Below are 15,928 nucleotides of genomic sequence, written 5' to 3' on the forward strand. Positions count from 1 at the left end.
CTGAGGAAATAGGGTGTGTGTGCATATGGGGTGTTTCCCAGTAGGACACATTTGTTCTTGTGTTCCAGGCAATGTCTCTTCTAACTTCTCTCTGCAATGCTGCCTTCTTCCAGTATTTCAGGAGGGTGAGCCTTTGCTATTTACGAAAAACATGGCCACATCTATTTTTTCAACAGTCCCATGACAGTTCCATCATCACTCTCATTTTATGGATGAAGAAACTGAGTCTTAGAGGAATTCAGTGAGTGATAGCTCTCTTGGATGCGCTGAGTAACTGAGACTCGCACCCCCTCGCAGGCCTGAACCCCCTGGCACCCCCTCCACAGGCTCAGTTCTGTGTATAATCTGCTTTTATCTGGGGTTCTGACCTTGCCTCACGGCCTCCTCCCCCTGAAAGCCACCATCGGATCGGATTCTCCGGGCATGGCTTTTCCTTTGGTTTCACTCTCCAGCATACCGGGGGCACAGGGACAAAGGCTGCCGTCGTTTCTCTGAACTCTAAGGGGTTAAGGCCTGGGTCCCGCCCCTTTTCCCGCCAGGCTGGCGGGAGTATGAATAGCCTCGCTCCCACTCCCGACTCTCAGTCGCTTCAGCTGCTCCTTGCCCCGCCCCGTCATTGTCCCCATCCGTCTTCTTTACCCTTCCGTCCTAAAAGCTTTGAGAGCTGCTGGCTTCTCCCGGTGCTTCGCCTCTCTCCACCTTCGGTGGATCAGACGGGCAGGATGGAGGGCTGCCTGGGGGAGGAATCTTTTCAGATGTGGGAGCTCAACCGGCGCCTGGAGGCCTACCTGGCCCGGGTCAAGGCGCTAGAGGAGCAGAATGAGCTGCTCAGCGCGGAGCTCGGGGGTCTCCGGGCACAGGCCGGGGACGCCTCCTGGAGGGCCCGTGCCGACGACGAGCTGGCGGCCCTGCGGGCCCTCGTCGACCAGCGCTGGCGGGAGAAGCGCGCGGCCGAGGTGGCGCGCGACAACCTGGAAGAAGAGGTGGAGGGCGTGGCGAGCCGGTGCCAGCAGCTGCGGCTGGCCCGGGAGCGGGCCGCGGAGGAGACGGCCCGCAGCCGGCGCGCGGTCGAGGCCGAAAAGTGCGCCCAGGCCTGGCTGAGCACCCAGGCGGCGGAGCTGGAGCGCGAGCTGGAGGCTCTGCGCGCGGCGCACGAGGAGGAGCGCGCGGGCCTGAACGCTCAGGCTGTCTGCGCCCCCCGCGGCCCCGCTCCGCCCCGCGGGCCCCCCGTGCCGGCCCCCGAGGTTGAGGAGCTGGCGCGGCGGCTGGGCGAGGCGTGGCGCGGGGCAGTGCGCGGCTACCAGGAGCGCGTGGCGCACATGGAGACGTCGCTGGGCCAGGCCCGCGAGCGGCTGGGCCACGCGTTGCAGGGCGCCCGCGAGGGTCGCCTGGAGCTGCAGCAGCTCCAAGCGGAGCGCAGCGGCCTCCAGGAGCGCAGGGCCGCGCTGGAGCAGAGGTTGGAGGGCCGCTGGCAGGAGCGGCTGCGGGCTACCGAGCAGTTCCAGGTGAGGAAGCCTGGGGCCCTGGGCAAGACAAGGCTTCAGGAAGTCCTGTTGGGGATCAGAGACCTGGGAAAGGGAGTGGGAAGTGGGGGGTGTGGTGGCTGCAGATTCAGGGGCCACTTCTTAGAAAACCATGCCCGGTGCCACTGTCCTAGACTTTCACAACTCTGTCTAGTGTAGGGCTGGAATGATGGAGGTTCAGACCTCAAAGCACACCCCTTCGAAGGGCAGACAGGCACAAGACATTGCAGCAGCCTCCTCACTGTCTAAATGGCACCTTCGTACCCTGATGCCCCCTGGACCCCTCCCTAGGCCCTACTGTCGCTCAGAAGACGCTCAGAACTTTCCCTCTCAGTGCTGATCTGATGGTCTGGCCACTCAAGAGTCTCCAATTTCCCAGCCGCCCTCCTCCCCCTGACAGGAGAGGGTGAGGGGCCCTGGATGGGGGGCCACCAGCCCTTCTCTCCCTTGTCTGGGCTTTTCGGCTCCTGAGCACATTCCAGAGGCCTGGGACAGCTGCTCCCCCTCACACTGCGCAGATGTGACCAGCAGCTGAGAAAACAGCCTCCTGCCTGGGCCAGACAGAGGTCTCACCATGCTCCCCCCCTTCAGAGGAGAAAGATTCCAGAACATGTGGGAAGTGGAGGGGATGGGGGCCTGGGATGGGGGCCTAGCATGGGGAGCAGGAGACAGTGACTGGGACCCGGGCTGTTTGGCTTCCAGTCCTGCAGTCTCCAGGCCTGGTGATTAATTGTTTTTCCTTCTGCTTCCACTTTTTTCCTTCTCCTCCTCTCTGTAAGCCATCTCCTCTCCTCCCTCACCTCCCCCTTCCTGTGGGAGCTGAATTCTGAGCAGCATGTGCTACCATTTAATCAGCATCCTCAGAGGAGGAGCCAGGCCGTGGGAGAGGGCTGAGAGGGGCCACTGTCCTCTTCTCGGGGGCTTCAGAGGGGTTCTCTGGGCGGGAAGTGGGGTAGGGGAGGCAGGAATTCGCTCTGCAGAGAAGTTAGTCAGGGAGCAGAAGATGCTGCTGCAGCAGCCAAGGGGGATGCAGGTAAGTTAGCAGAAGGACCCCGTCACTTCACTGACTGCCTCTGGCTTGCTCTGCAGCTGTCCATGGAGGCCCTGGAGCAGGAGAAACAGGGCCTACAGAGCCAGATCGCCCAGGTCCTGGAAGGTCGGCAGCAGCTGGCACACCTCAAGATGTCCCTCAGCCTGGAGGTGGCCACATACAGGTACAGGTTGACCCTGACCCATGCAGGCACACAGATGCACACATGCATGCAGGGGCAGACTCCTTGGCTGAAGAGGCCCAGAGCCACGGGTGGTGGAGGCTCTGCCACTGCTCGGTCCTGTGACTCTAGGCTGATCCCTTCCACACCACGATGTGTGCCACCTAAGCCCACCTGCTCTCTCGTGGGTTCAGGACCAGAGAAGCGTCCTGTGCCCAGGAGATCCCCCAAGGAGAGGTGATACAGCTGAGTGGGACAGCCTCAAAGGAGAGGGCTGGACACGTGTGGGTCATCCATATCCAGAACCTTACCCCAAGGGGCTGAAAAGCCCAGTCTCTGTGTGTGTGCTCACACAGAGAGGGTGATGTCCTTGAGCAGCCTCAGGAAGAAGGAATTGCAGGTGTGGGCCGGTGGCACTGACTTGCCACCTGACCTGGGCCTCAGTCTCCTTGTCGGGAGGATGGGAGATGGGCTGGGTGACAGCCAAGGTCCCTTCCATCCTGAATGTCCTGGGGCCTGGCTTCTCTCGAGCCTTAGTGCCCTTGGCCCTGCCCAGCCCTTCTACTGACCACATTCCCTGTTGGCTCAGGAAAGGTTGAGACCAAGGAAGTGCTGCTTCTCTGGCTCTGTGGCCTTGGGCAAACCCAGTTTCTGGGAAACTGGCCTGGTTAGCCAAGGATCCAGTGATGAAGCCTGAGGAAGGGGCTTTGCTACTGTGAAGGGCTGCGTACCGCAACCCTGCAGTGTGGAGCCAGGGCTAGACAGGCTATGAGGACAGTGCCCCCAGAATCCACAGGCAAACAAAGGCAGGGGCCCTGGGACAGGTTAAGGAGGGGAGGGGAGGCAGTGCCCAGAGAGGGAAGGTCGGTGAGGATCTAGGGATGAAGAAGAGAGGGGCTCCACCTCCATGGGGCACAGAGCTCAGGGAGCATGATGCTGCATCGAGAAGGACAGAGGTGAGACCATAGAAAATACTAACCAGACTCAGAGATCATGAAGAAGAGCACAGGGGAGCTAGATGTTCAGGATAACTTGTTGAATTGATTGGTCCTCCCTCCCCCGCAATAGGTCCCCTCCTCCTCAGTCCCCACGGGGCACTAAGGCAGGGGCATGTACACGAAAACCTCCATTGCCCTGAAAGGCTTGGGATCCAGAGTGCTTAGAGATCCCAAGATGAGGGCCTTGACCCCTAAATCAAACCACTGAGGGGAAAGGACTGCGCAGGCTTAACCAGGGTTTTGAGGCATGAAAAGGATTTGGAGAGAGGGAGCTGAATTCATTGCCTTTTGTCTGTAACCAGCTCTGGGGGCCCTGGGGGAGAAGGAGGAGGGAGCCTATCCCATGGGAACGGCCTGAGAATTCCCACTTCCCCTGGGAAGCCCCCTTCTCAGACCCTCCAGATGGCAGTGTGGACAAAGGCAGCAATTAGCATGAGAATCGGCCCCCCACACGGAGGATGAGGTCATAGGCCTGGGGTTGGGAGGGGACTAGTCTAAGCAATGTGTGGGTGTGTGTGTACACTGTGTCAACGGTGTGGGAATCTGCTTGTGTGTCTGTGAGTCCAGCTGTGTGTCCCAAATAAGTGTGTGACTCTGTGTGACCAAGTGGGTGATATCTGTGGGATGTGACCATGTGATTTCATGCGCAGAGCCAAGTATGCGTGTGGCTTTTGTGTGATAGTGGTGAAAATGAAGAGGTAGCCTGCCAGGCCAGGGACGCGCATGCTCAGCTGTGACTTTTCCCCTGCTGGCTTGCCGACTGGCCGGTGGGCAGAGGGCTGACCCAGCTTTTCCTCTCTTGTCCCCAGAACCCTCCTAGAGGCAGAGAACTCCCGGCTGCAGACACCTGGCAGCGGTTCCAAGGCTTTCCTCAGCTTCCTGGGTAAGAGGAGGGGCCAAGGTCCCCCCAAAACTTTACCTTGCTTTCCTCTTCACACCCAGAACGATGCCTTTCCTGAAAAGCAGCAGTCTAAGTCTTGACGCCGTGGTCCCCCATGGCAGCGAGCATACTTTTAGCCCAGCCCATAAAAGGCAGGAGCAGGACACTCTTGCCAGAAGTGGTAGCTGCTCCCCTACCCCACCCCCACCCTGTATGTGCTGACACCGTTTCTTCTCCTCTACCTTTCCAGACCCTAAGCTGGAGCTGCATTTCCCTGGGACCCCAGAGGGCCGGCGTCTGGGACCTTTGCTTTCTGTCCTGAGCCCTACTCCCCTCTCCTCACCTTTGCCTGATACCCTTGAAACACCTGTGCCAGGCTTTCTGAAGAGCCAGGAACTCCTTCAGGCCCATGCACCCACCTCGGCCAGCACCCCCATTCCGCCCACACCTCAGGCTCCCTGCCCTGCCACAGATGCCAAGATCAGAGCCCAGGATGCCCCTCTCTCCCTGCCCCAGCCACAGATTGGGATGCAACAGGTTCCAGAAGCTGTGTGGGCTGAAGCCAAGGTGGCCATCCCTGCCAGCGTCCTGCCAGGACCAGAGGAGCCTGGGGGCAAGCAACAAGAGCCCAGTCCAGGCCAGTCCTCTGAAGATCATGCCTCCCTGGCTCCAGCCCTCAGCCCTGACCATCCCAGTTTAGAGGCCAAAAATGGAGAACCTGGTGGGTCTAGAGAGTCCAGCAGATTCCAGGAGGAAGGGGAAGGACAAATCTGGGGGCTGGCAGAGAAAGAAACAGCTGTAGAGGTCAAAGTAATAAGCAGCTTGCAGCAGGAAACATGGCAAGAAGAGGGGGATCAGGACATGAAAGAAATCCAAGACTCCCCGGGTCCTTTGGAAAAAGAAACTCTGAAGTCTCTGGAAGAGGAGATTCAAGAGCCACTGATTTCTCCGGAAAAACAGCGCCATGAGACAATGAGATCTCTAGAGAAGGAGAATCAGGAATCTCTGAGGTCTTTGGAAGAAGAGAACTTAGAAACACTAAAAACTCTAGAAAAGGAGAATCAAGAGTTATTGCAGTCTTTAGAAGGAAAGGACGTGGAGGTAATGAGACCTCTAGAAAAAGAGACTCTAGAACTACTTAAGCCTATAGGAAAAGAGGACCCACAGACATTGCAATCACTAGAAAAGGAGAGTCAAGAAGTAATGAGGTCTCTTCAAGGAAATGTAGAAGCATTTTTATATCCAGGAAAGGAAAATCAAGAATTAGTGAGGTCTCTAGAAGAGGAGAACTTTGAGTCATTGAGAGCTCTAGAAAAGGAAAGGCAAGAGCCACTGAGATGTGAAGAAGTAGAGAACCAGGAAACATTGAGACCCTTAGCAAAAGAGAATCAAGAGCCACTGAGATCTCTAGAAGAAGAAGACCAGGAGACCTCAAGATCTCTAGGAAAAGAGAATCAGCCACTGAAGTCTCTAGAAAAAGAAGACCAGATGACATTGAGCCCTCTGGAAAAGGTGAAACCAGAGGCACTAAAGTCTCTTGGAAAAGACCAGGAGATAGTTAGACTTCTCGAAAAAGAGAATCAAGACTTATTAAGGTCCCTAAATGAAGAGAGTGTAGAGGCAGTGAGATCTTTAGAAACAGAGACTCTAGAACCACTAAAGCCTACAGAAGAAGAAAACCTGGAAACGTTGAAACCTCTAGAAAAGGAAAGTCAAGAACCACTGGGGTCTGTGGAAGGGAACCAAGACACATTGAGACCCCTAGAAAAGGAGACTCAGAAATCACTGAGCTCTCTGGGAGGGCAGAGTGTAGAGAATATGAGATCTCCAGAGGAGGTAGACAAGGGAAGTCAGAGGTATCTGGAAGAGGAAGAGAACGTGGAGAAGGGAGAGAATCCAGAGCCACCGAGGTCCCTGGAGGAGGAGGGACAGGAGCTGCCACTCTCTGCCCATCTGCAGAAGTGGGAAGATATGGTGCAGGGGGGTCAAGAACTGGATCAGGAAACGCCCACTGGGAGACCTGAAGTGGACAGTGAGGATGAGGCAGAGATGGAACCTAGGGAACGGGATAGCTTCGCTGGGAAGGGGGAGGCTGTAGACCAGGGGGAGCTGCAGCTGACAGCCACAGGCAAGGCCTGGAGCCCAGGTGAGGGGCAGCCAGGGAGCTCTGAGCCCAAAGAGCAGAGGGTCTCAGCTGAGGGAGCCAGTGGGGTGGGAGGCACTGAGGGCCTCCAGGACCCTGAAGAGCGACCAGAGCAGGTGGGAACCCCGGGCCTCCCAGCTCCCCAGGGAGTGTCAGAGGTGATAGAGCCAGTGTTGGAAGGTGAAGATCTGGCCCCCAGGGATGGCCGAGCCTCCCCAGAGGTCACCTTGGGCTTAGAGACTGCAGGAGCGGAACAGGGACCGGAGCAGGAGGCGGTAGGGCTGGAGGACCCAGGCGGCCTGGCCAGAGAGGAGGTGATGGAGCCACCCCTGGGGAAGGAAGGTTTGGAGGCAAAGAGGGTACAGGGCTTGGAAGGGCTCAGAAAGGAGCTGGAGGAGGCAGCTTCTCTGGAGCCAGAGCTCTCCACACTGCCCAGGAAGAGCAGAGACCCACTGGAGACTGCCAGGGGCTGGGAGGAGTCTGAGCCTGAAGCCCCTGAGGAAGCAGAGGAGACGTTCCCTGCTGAGACCTCGTGCTGCGATGGAAGTGATACCCCTCAACCCAGGCCCTTGAGCTCCGAGGGAGCAAAGGAGGATGCCAAAACAGTGCTGGGGCCCCCCAGCCCACGGCCCACTGAGGCCTGCTCACCCATCCCAATCCCTGAAGATGCCCCTGGGCCCCAGCCCCTGGCTGAGGGGAGCCAAGAGGCTAGCTGGGGGCTGGCAGGCAGGGCTGAGGTCCTGGGAAAGGTGGAGGGTGAGCAGGAGGATATGGGTTCTGGGGGAATCCCTGAAGGCCTCCAGGAGGAGGGGGAGGAGAGCAGAGAAGAGAGTGAGGCTGATGAGCTAGGGGAGACCCTTCCCGACTCCACTCCCCTGGGCCTCTACCTCGGGTCCCCTGCTTCCCCCAAGTGGGACCTGGCTGGAGAGCAGAGGCCCTCCCCTCAAGAGGAGACCGGAAAGGAAGGCTGGGGTCCTGCAGTCCTGGCCTCTGAGGGCCTTGGGGCCCATCCCTCAGAGGAGGAGGAGGGGGGAGATGAGGAGAAGGAACGTGGCCATGACTCTGAGCTGTCGGAAGAATTTGAGGACTTGGGGACTGAGGCTTCTCTTCTTCCTGGGGTCCCTGGGGAGGTGGCAGAACCTCTGGGCCAGGTGCCCCAGCTGCTACTGGAGCCTGCAGCCTGGGATCGGGATGGGGAATCTGATGGATTTGCAGATGAGGAAGAGAGTGGGGAGGAGGGAGAGGAAGAAGACGAAGAAGAGGGGAGGGAGCCAGGGGCAGGGCGGTGGGGGGCAGGGCCCTCTGTGGGCAGCCTCCCGGCCCTGAGTGGCCCTCAGAGAGGGAACCTCCTGGGGTCTGAGACCATGGATGTCAGTGTCCCCTGGGATGATGGCTTGAGGGGTGCGGCATCTGACGCCCCCATGACTGCCCTGGAGACTGAGTCCCAGGACAGCACGGAGGCCTCAGGATCAGAGGAAGAGTCTGATGCTATTCCCTTGGAGAGGGAGGGCCAAGCCCCTGGCCCTCTGGGGACCCTCAGTGGGGTGGAGGACACGGGCTTGGAGGTAGGGGACACCTTTGGTGTCAATGGTCAGGGCCCCAGCCTGAAGGAAGAGTTGGAGCATGTGAATGGGGGTGTGGTGAACGGGCTGGAGCAGTCTGAGGGAGTAAGACAGGGGAAACCGGGGCCCCCTGAGGGTGACCAAGGGAGCCCCTTGGAGGAGGAGGAGGAGGGGGGTGCCCTGAAGACCCCTTGGGCAGGGGCTCCTCTTCACCTGGGCCAAGGCCAGCTCCTGAAGTTCAATCAGCGAGAAGGAGATGGCGACTCCTGGTCCTCAGGGGAGGACTAGAGGAAGCGCACCCCCTCCTGCACTGAGGTCCTTGGCAGGGGGGTAGCCCCAAGCCCCTCCCTGCCCGGAGGCAGCACCCTTAACTTATCTCTTGACCCTTGGTTTCTGTCCGAGAGGCCTGGCTAGCCAGGTGAAATGGGTGTGGCAAAGGGACCCGTTCCAAGAATGCAGGCTCTGGGAATAGATCCCAGCCCCTTGGACCCTGCTAAAGGGGACATCCGGCCTGCACTGTTCCACGAGGCTGAAGCCAGCTGAATCTCTGTAGGCCTAGGCCCCCCCTTTTCCTTGCACTCCCTTTCCTCCCCATCCCATCAGCTGGAAAAGGCCAGGGGCCCAGTGGCTCCTCCATGGGGAGGGGGCCGTGGTGGTCCATGCGCCAGGGCTCACCAGCTCTGCCCTTCTTCACTGCACCCTCATGGGATGTCTGGCTGATGGCTAATGGGGGTAAGGGGGTGCTCCTATGTCCTGACCCCCCCCATATGCCTGCCATGTTGTAGCCCCATCTGGCTCTTCCCTGCCTGAATAAAGTAATGCCTCCGCCTATAAAGTCTGGACTCTTCCTTCCTCAATTCAGGGGGGCCTCAGGGCTGACACAGAAGCAGAAGAGACTGGGGGAGGAAGCAGGAGATGCTAGTGTTAGGGAGGGGCTGCCTCCTGAGGAGAGGAGGACCTGGAAGGCCTCATGGGGGAGATAAGGCAGGCAGACGAAGGCTGCAGGCAGCAGTGCTGGAGACCTGGGGAGGGCTGGGGGTGCTGCTTGACCAGGGAAGGGGGGCCAGCCCCGGTGACCTTGGCGCCTGCAGAAGTCAGGCCTGTCATCATCTCTGCCCACAGGGCTGATTACAGGGATTAAGCCTTGGGGCCACACTCACCCGCGCATGTCCTCGCCGCTGGCCCCTCAGTGCCGCCAACATAATAAGCCCCCTCGCCTCCAAACCCAAACAATTGTACAGCCTTAGCGTCTCAGACTGGCTGGGTCAGAGCGGGGTAAGGGAAGAGGGAGGCCTATTCTGTCTCAGTCTGGCTGTGTGGCCTCAGGTCAGCGTTTAACCTCTCTGAACCTCAGATTCAGCCACACAGCGAGGGATGCTGGGCCAGGTGACTCCGGGGCCTCCCAGGGCAGGGAGAGCAGGAGGAAGGCTAGGGAAAGCCGGAGGGCTACAGTTTAGATCTTCAGTAGGACTTCCCTTCCATGCTAAAGCAGGAGACAGAGAAGACAGGAAAGTGGAGGTGAGGCCGGTATAGACTGAAGCTGTCAGGGGTGAAACAAAAGAGCGAGGGGGGGTGCTGATAACGGGTTAGATCGGGGGTCCACCCAGGCACAGCTTCTTCCCAAGAGTACACCCCTTCCCAGTTCTCTGGGTCCCTGTGTAGGGCAGGGTGACACCAGGGGTTCCTGCATTAGGCGGGGCTTGAAGACCTTGAAGTCAGGACACCCAAATAGAAACCACTCCCCAGCTCAGCTCTGCAGGGAAGGAAAGAGCTGGCAACACCTCTAAATATCCTGGGTGGGGGTGGGGCAGGGGCTGACAGACAAATGTTCCACGTCTGGGGACAGTCCCAAGGCCAGGGGCAGGCCCTTCCTTTCCTCGGGCCCAAGGCTGAGGGCTGGGGAAGATGAGAAGATGAAGTCTCAAGCCCTCTGACCTCAACTCATCCTCTGGACAAGGAGGGGTGGACAGGAGGCCCCCTGACAGAAACTCACTGTCTTGTTTCTCTGCCCATGCCTTTCTCCTCCACCTAAGAGTCTTTGCATTAGGTACCCAGGCCCCCTCTTCTGCCCTTGGGGTCCAGGATGCTGGCAGCCCTCCTGGCAGCCTAAGCCTCCACGATCCTTCCTGTACTCACTGCTAACAAGGCCATGTCGGCTCCCGCCAGGCTGCCAGGCTGGGGGCCAGCACGCTGGCATCTGGGCAAATAAGGCCCACTCCCTGCTCCTCTAATGGGACAGAGGAGACCTGTGCTTGATCTCCCCAGGCCCTCGGGCAACCCCGCCTGGACGAGGGACCAAGGACAGAGGCCAAGCCAAGCAGTCCTTCCCTGTGTCTGGTGCCCATCCTGCCCCCCACACCAAGATCCCTCGTCCCCTGCAGAATTACCCAAACTAGCCATTTCTGCCAACAGTCCCAAACAGGTGGAGGGACATCAGTCAGACAGAAATGAAAAGACGTATATGGTGGGTGGTGTGTTCTCTTTGGCAATGGTAGTCCATCCGTGCAGCAAGAGAAATGAGGGTTGGACAGTAACAGGGACTGTCAGATGTTTACAGGGCATCTCCTATGCGCCATGGACCATGCAGGTGCTGGGAGTCCAAGGTTCCTGGCCCCGAGAGCTCTACCTTCTAACCGAACAAGGGCTTCTGAGTGGAAATCATATTTGAAAACAGAAGGGCAGGAGGTTATGGGAGCATAGAGCAGGGGTCCCACCTGATCTGGGCTGGGGAAGGCTGGGAGGAGGAGGTCAGGGAAGGCTCCTGAAGCATGAGCAGGAGCTGACCCGTGTGGGGAAGAGGAGGGAGGAGGAGGGAAGAGGAGGGAGGAGGAGAGAAGAAGAGGGGGGAGGAGGGAAGAGGAGGGAGGAGGAGGGAAGAAGAGGGGGGAGGAGGAGGGAGGAGGAGGCGGAGGAAAGGATTCTAGTCAGAGGGAACAGCAGGTGCAAAATCCTGGGGCAGGAAGAGAAGTCTGGGCATTTGAGGAACAGAAAGTAGGCTTGTGTGGCCAGAAGGTGGAGAATGAGGGGTAAAATGTCCACAATAAGACTAAAAGGAGTTGGGGGCCAGTGGGCCAAGGCCTCGCCAGGCAGCCAAGAAATATGGATTTCGTCCTAAGGGAAATGAGGAGCTTTGAAGGGTTGTAAGTAGTGAGATGACATGACCAGGTTTGCATTCTAAATAGAACCTTCTGGCTGCTGTGTGAGAGTGGATTGGGGTAGGTAGGTGGGCTTTAGGGAGGCTACTGCAGTGGTCCAGGTGGGGGACAAGGGTGGCGGCGGGATGGAGAGGAGGCAGGTAAGGGAAGCACAGTCTCAGGCCTTGGTGACCCACTGTGGGAGACGGAGTGTGAGTGTGGCAGTAGGGGCAGCTCAGAGTCGGTGGTCCCATCTTCTGAGCTGGAGAATCCAGCAGGAAATTGTGACCTCTAGGAGGAGCTGCCCTGGGAGAGGGTGGGTTTGTGGAGCTCAGGAGAGAGGACCAGGCTGGAGAAGAGGATTGGAGGGGTCTGGGGGCCCAAGGGTGCTCAGTAAACACGGACTGAATACATGAATAAATGAATGAATGAACGACTGTGATGAGATCAGACAACAGGAAGCACTTGGGAGGGTGGAGTCCCGGGGGAGGGACTGAGGAGGCAGCCCCCGCCACGTCCCCCCCCTCCCAGCATGAGGCAAGTGGGAGGTTATTCTGGGACCTCCTCTGGGTAAATATAGCCTCTGAACGGGGCGGGGGGGGGTAGGGTGGGGGTGCTGGAGGTGACTTCCTCAGTTTGCTTGGGGCACTTCCTTATAAGGCTGTGCAGGCCGAGGCGCCTGGGAGGGTGAGGTCAGGGGCTGAGCTCTCCATCCAGCCCAGCCTGATGCTGTCCCTGTTGCTGCCGCTGCCGCCAGAGGCTCAGAGGAAATCAAAGGCCTTGGCTTTGGGTTCTGGCCAAGGAGCTCAGAGTGTGGCCTCTTAAAGGGCCCCCTCAGCCTCACGTCTATGCAGGAGCCCAGTCCGGGGCTGGGAGAGGGTGTTCTTCCAGGGTCCTCTCAGAAGGTGATGCCGGGGGCCTCGGTTTTCCCATCTGCACAATACTGCTCGGACTGGATCATTCCCTGCTGCTCCATGCAGCTAGGAGACGCTGCCATCTAACCTGTATCCCTCCCATTGCAGGGTCTATGCTTCTTGCTCTGGCCTCTTGAGATCAAAGACTCAGAGTTCATTCATTGCTTCCAAAGGCCCTGGTCCCTCAGCTCCCCTAGTTTCCCCCTCTCGGCCCCTCCTTGGGGAACCAGCTGCTGCCACTTGACCCTGTGGTGTCACAGCTGCTGTCAGAAATGCCATCCTTGTCAGGCAGGGATGGAGGAATGTGATTTAATTTCAGCTGGAATGTGCCCTCTGGGGCTGCCCCTAGAAAGGGGAGGGAATGGAGACTAAGCCCACCTAAGCCCAAGAAACCCAAGAGGGCTCTGGGCTTGGCAACAGGCCCCTGGGTCCCTGTGAGGCCACCCCACCCCACAGGGGATGGTAAGTTCCAGGACAGTGCTGCAGCAGGATGGATGGAAGTTAGACACGAGGGTCTTCCTAGGAGGTGGGAAAAGAGAAGGTGTCATGTGAATGCAGCTCCAGTAGATAAAGAAAAGACCCAGGGACCCCTTCCCGTGTCCTCAGGCCCACCTTAAAAAGACAAAGGAGAGTCTCAAGTGAGCCACCAGGGAAGGGACTTTTTAGCTCAGGGGCAGGAAGAGGGACAGAATGGCCTCAGGCGAGGGTCCACGGAGTCTGCGACCAGAAGCAGAGGAAAACACGGTCCTCTCCGTTTCCACTCTCACGATCCGAAGATCCCATATCCACGTCTCCATCCACCCTGGGGGCCCCTCTCCCCACTCTTTCTAATGCAGCACTGACACACCTAGATCATGTCTCTTCTCCAACAATTCAGAAGCAGTAGACTCTGCCTCCCACTCCCCACCCTTTTTCCCCAACCCCATTAATCCAGGGTCTCCAATGAGGACATCCCTCCTGTAACCTAACTCCTGTTTCTCATGCTGTTGCCTCCGGCCCCTCTTTCCCAAAGGGGCAGACCCTGGGCCCCAGAGTCCCAGGTCCTAAAGCCTCCTTCAGCCTTCTCCTCTTCCAGTCATAAGCTCCCCTTCCCCCAGCCTTTATTCACTCTCCCCGCCCCATGACTCAGCTGTGGCACCAGAAATAAACCGAGGCAGGTGCCAGGGGGCCACTGTCGAGGAAGCACCTCCCAGCAGCTGTGGGCTCAACTGCTGACAAGTGGAGCCCCAGGGTCCCAGGAGGGGTGGCTGGGAGACTTCAATTTTGGGGGTGGGGAGACGTCTCGCTGGCTCTGGCTCCCTCCTCCATCCTCCCTGCTAAGGAGAGACACCCCCCCTCCCTGTCAGCCTCACTCACCACTCACAGACCCACTCTCCTTCCTCGTCTCCCCCTTTTCACCTCTCTTCTGTCTTCCACTCTTCCACTTCCTTTCTTCCCTCCTCCCTGGCCCCTTCCCAACTCCTGAATCCCTTGGTCTCTCCTGGATTCCCTCTCTTTCTATACACCTCGTTTGCCAGGAAATTCTGTGTCAAAAGAGAACTTCACTTCACCTTGATGGGGATAAAGGCACAGACAGACATTCTTGCCAACGATACTAAGAATCCTTAGATGCCACTCGGGGTCCATAGAACATGGGCCAGGGGTCTGTGGGCTGTTTCTCTTAAGGGCTCCAGTCCAAAGTGGTCAACCAATAGCCTTCCCTCTGTTAACAACTTCTAAAGACCAAGGAAGAATCATCAGGAAATAAACACAGAGGCCACAGGATCTACACACTCAGACGATTAACAGGAGTCTAGAGTCCTTCAGTGGGGAATTTCCTCACATTTTTCTTCCATTTTCCTCTTTTCTTTTCTCTCCTCTCCTTCCCAGTCCTTTTCTCCTGCTCTGTCCCTGAATCTTTCAGTTCTCCCTTCCCAGGAGGAAGAAGGCTGCTTTGCAGGAGGCAGACGGGAAGTTAGATCTCAGGAAGGACCTTTAGCCTGGGGAACAGAGGAACTTTTATACCGCTGGGAGGGACAGCACCTGGATCCTCACTCCAGGCCGGATCTGACTGCAGCCCCTAAGGAAAGCCCTCCCACCCTCGGGGGTCTGACAGGCTGAGCATTTTTGGAAGTCTTTGGGAGCTACTGTGTTGCAGAAGGCAGCCAGGACAATGGGGCCCTTTCTCTCCCTGCCCAGGAGACAGGCCCACAGACAGGCTAGGACAAAGGCTTCAGTGAGGTCAGGGCAGTGTGTGGGAGTTATGGGTGGGGGGGTGGGGAGTGGGGGAGGAATGGGGAGGTGGGATGGGGGTAAGAGCAGCCTGGGGACCCTGGCAGGTGGAGGACCTCTGGAAGGCCCATCTCCCTGGGCTCTCAGGCCCCTTTTCAATGCCCAAGCCCCTAACCCAAGCTGGGCCTCCTCTCTCCACATAGAGGGGGGACCCCCATTTTAGATATGTGGGAAGGAGGCTGGGAGCTTAACTATATATCCAGGGCACTCTGCTGTGTCCTGGAGGCAGAGGTAGATACAGCTGTGCCCCTACTCCAGCTGTCCAAAGAGATAGGGATGACACTCCATGAGGGGCCGATTCCCCCTATTCAGGCCAAGAGAGGCCACACACACACACACACTGGCCCAGGGGTTAGATTCTGTGCAGGGTGCTGAGTCATCACTGGACCAGCTTTCCCTTCCCCAGGAAGCCCAACAAAGCCAGGAGAAGGCTTCCGTTTCCGGCAGCCCTGCCCAAGCAGCTCAGCAGGTGTCGGGGGAACAGGCGGGATTCTAGTTCTTCTGGAACTCTCCTCATCCACAGATCAATGATGGTAGATCCCTGCCTACTGCTGCAGGGAGATTCAGTGAGAATGCTGATGACAAGGCTGGGAAACCAAAGCCCCTTCCAGCTTACCACCAGAGTCTCTCCAGGAAATCCAACCTGCTACCTAAACTCCATCTCTGTGAGGATATGTTTCTCAGACAACCTCCCTTAAGCACCCAAGGACAGGGCTTCCCTGGTGGTGCAGTGGTTAAGAAGCTGCCTGCCAATGCAGGGGACACGGGCTCAAACCCTGCTCCGGGAAGATCCCACATGCTGCGGAGCAACTATGTCCGTGTGCCACAACTACTGAGCCTGTGCTCTAGAGCCCGTGAGCCACAACTACTGAGCCCACGTGCCACAACTACTGAAGCCCGCGCACCTAGAGTCCATGCTCCACAAGATAAGCCACCACAATGAGAAGCCCACGCACCGCAAGGAAGAGTAGCCCCCGCTCGCCGCAACTAGAGAAAGCCCGCGCACAATACAGACCCAATGCAACCAAAAATAAATAATAAATAATTTAATTAAAAATTTTTTTTAAAGAACCCAAGGACAGACACTGCCCCCTCCTCAGCCTTCTCTTCTTCAGACCCCACCTTCAAAGGCCCACTTTGGTCTTGATCCACTTACAATTCTAGCTTAATGCTCTGACATCCCTAAAAGTGCAATGAGTGGGCAATTGCAGGGTAATACAGGATAAAGTGGGGTTCTGCTCTGGCCCCAGGATCATCTTCTTCTTTGCAGCTGCTTAAGAAACAGTCCCACT

At 57.9% G+C, this 15,928-nt stretch overlaps 1 protein-coding gene across 1 annotated transcript; it reads left to right on the top strand.

The window, feature by feature from the left end:
- Positions 1 to 572: 572 nt before the first annotated feature.
- On the top strand, positions 573 to 9,152 carry NES (nestin). The gene is made up of 4 exons (XM_081223798.1): positions 573 to 1,505; positions 2,613 to 2,737; positions 4,542 to 4,615; positions 4,863 to 9,152. The coding sequence occupies exons 1-4, from the start codon at positions 723 to 725 to the stop codon at positions 8,603 to 8,605; spliced, it is 4,725 nt and encodes a 1,574-aa protein (XP_081079924.1). The 5' UTR covers positions 573 to 722; the 3' UTR covers positions 8,606 to 9,152.
- The last annotated feature ends 6,776 nt before the right edge of the window (positions 9,153 to 15,928 follow it).

Source organism: Mesoplodon bidens (assembly GCF_964165515.1).
Source record: "Mesoplodon bidens genome assembly, chromosome: 2".
Taxonomy (NCBI): Eukaryota; Metazoa; Chordata; class Mammalia; order Artiodactyla; family Ziphiidae; genus Mesoplodon; species Mesoplodon bidens.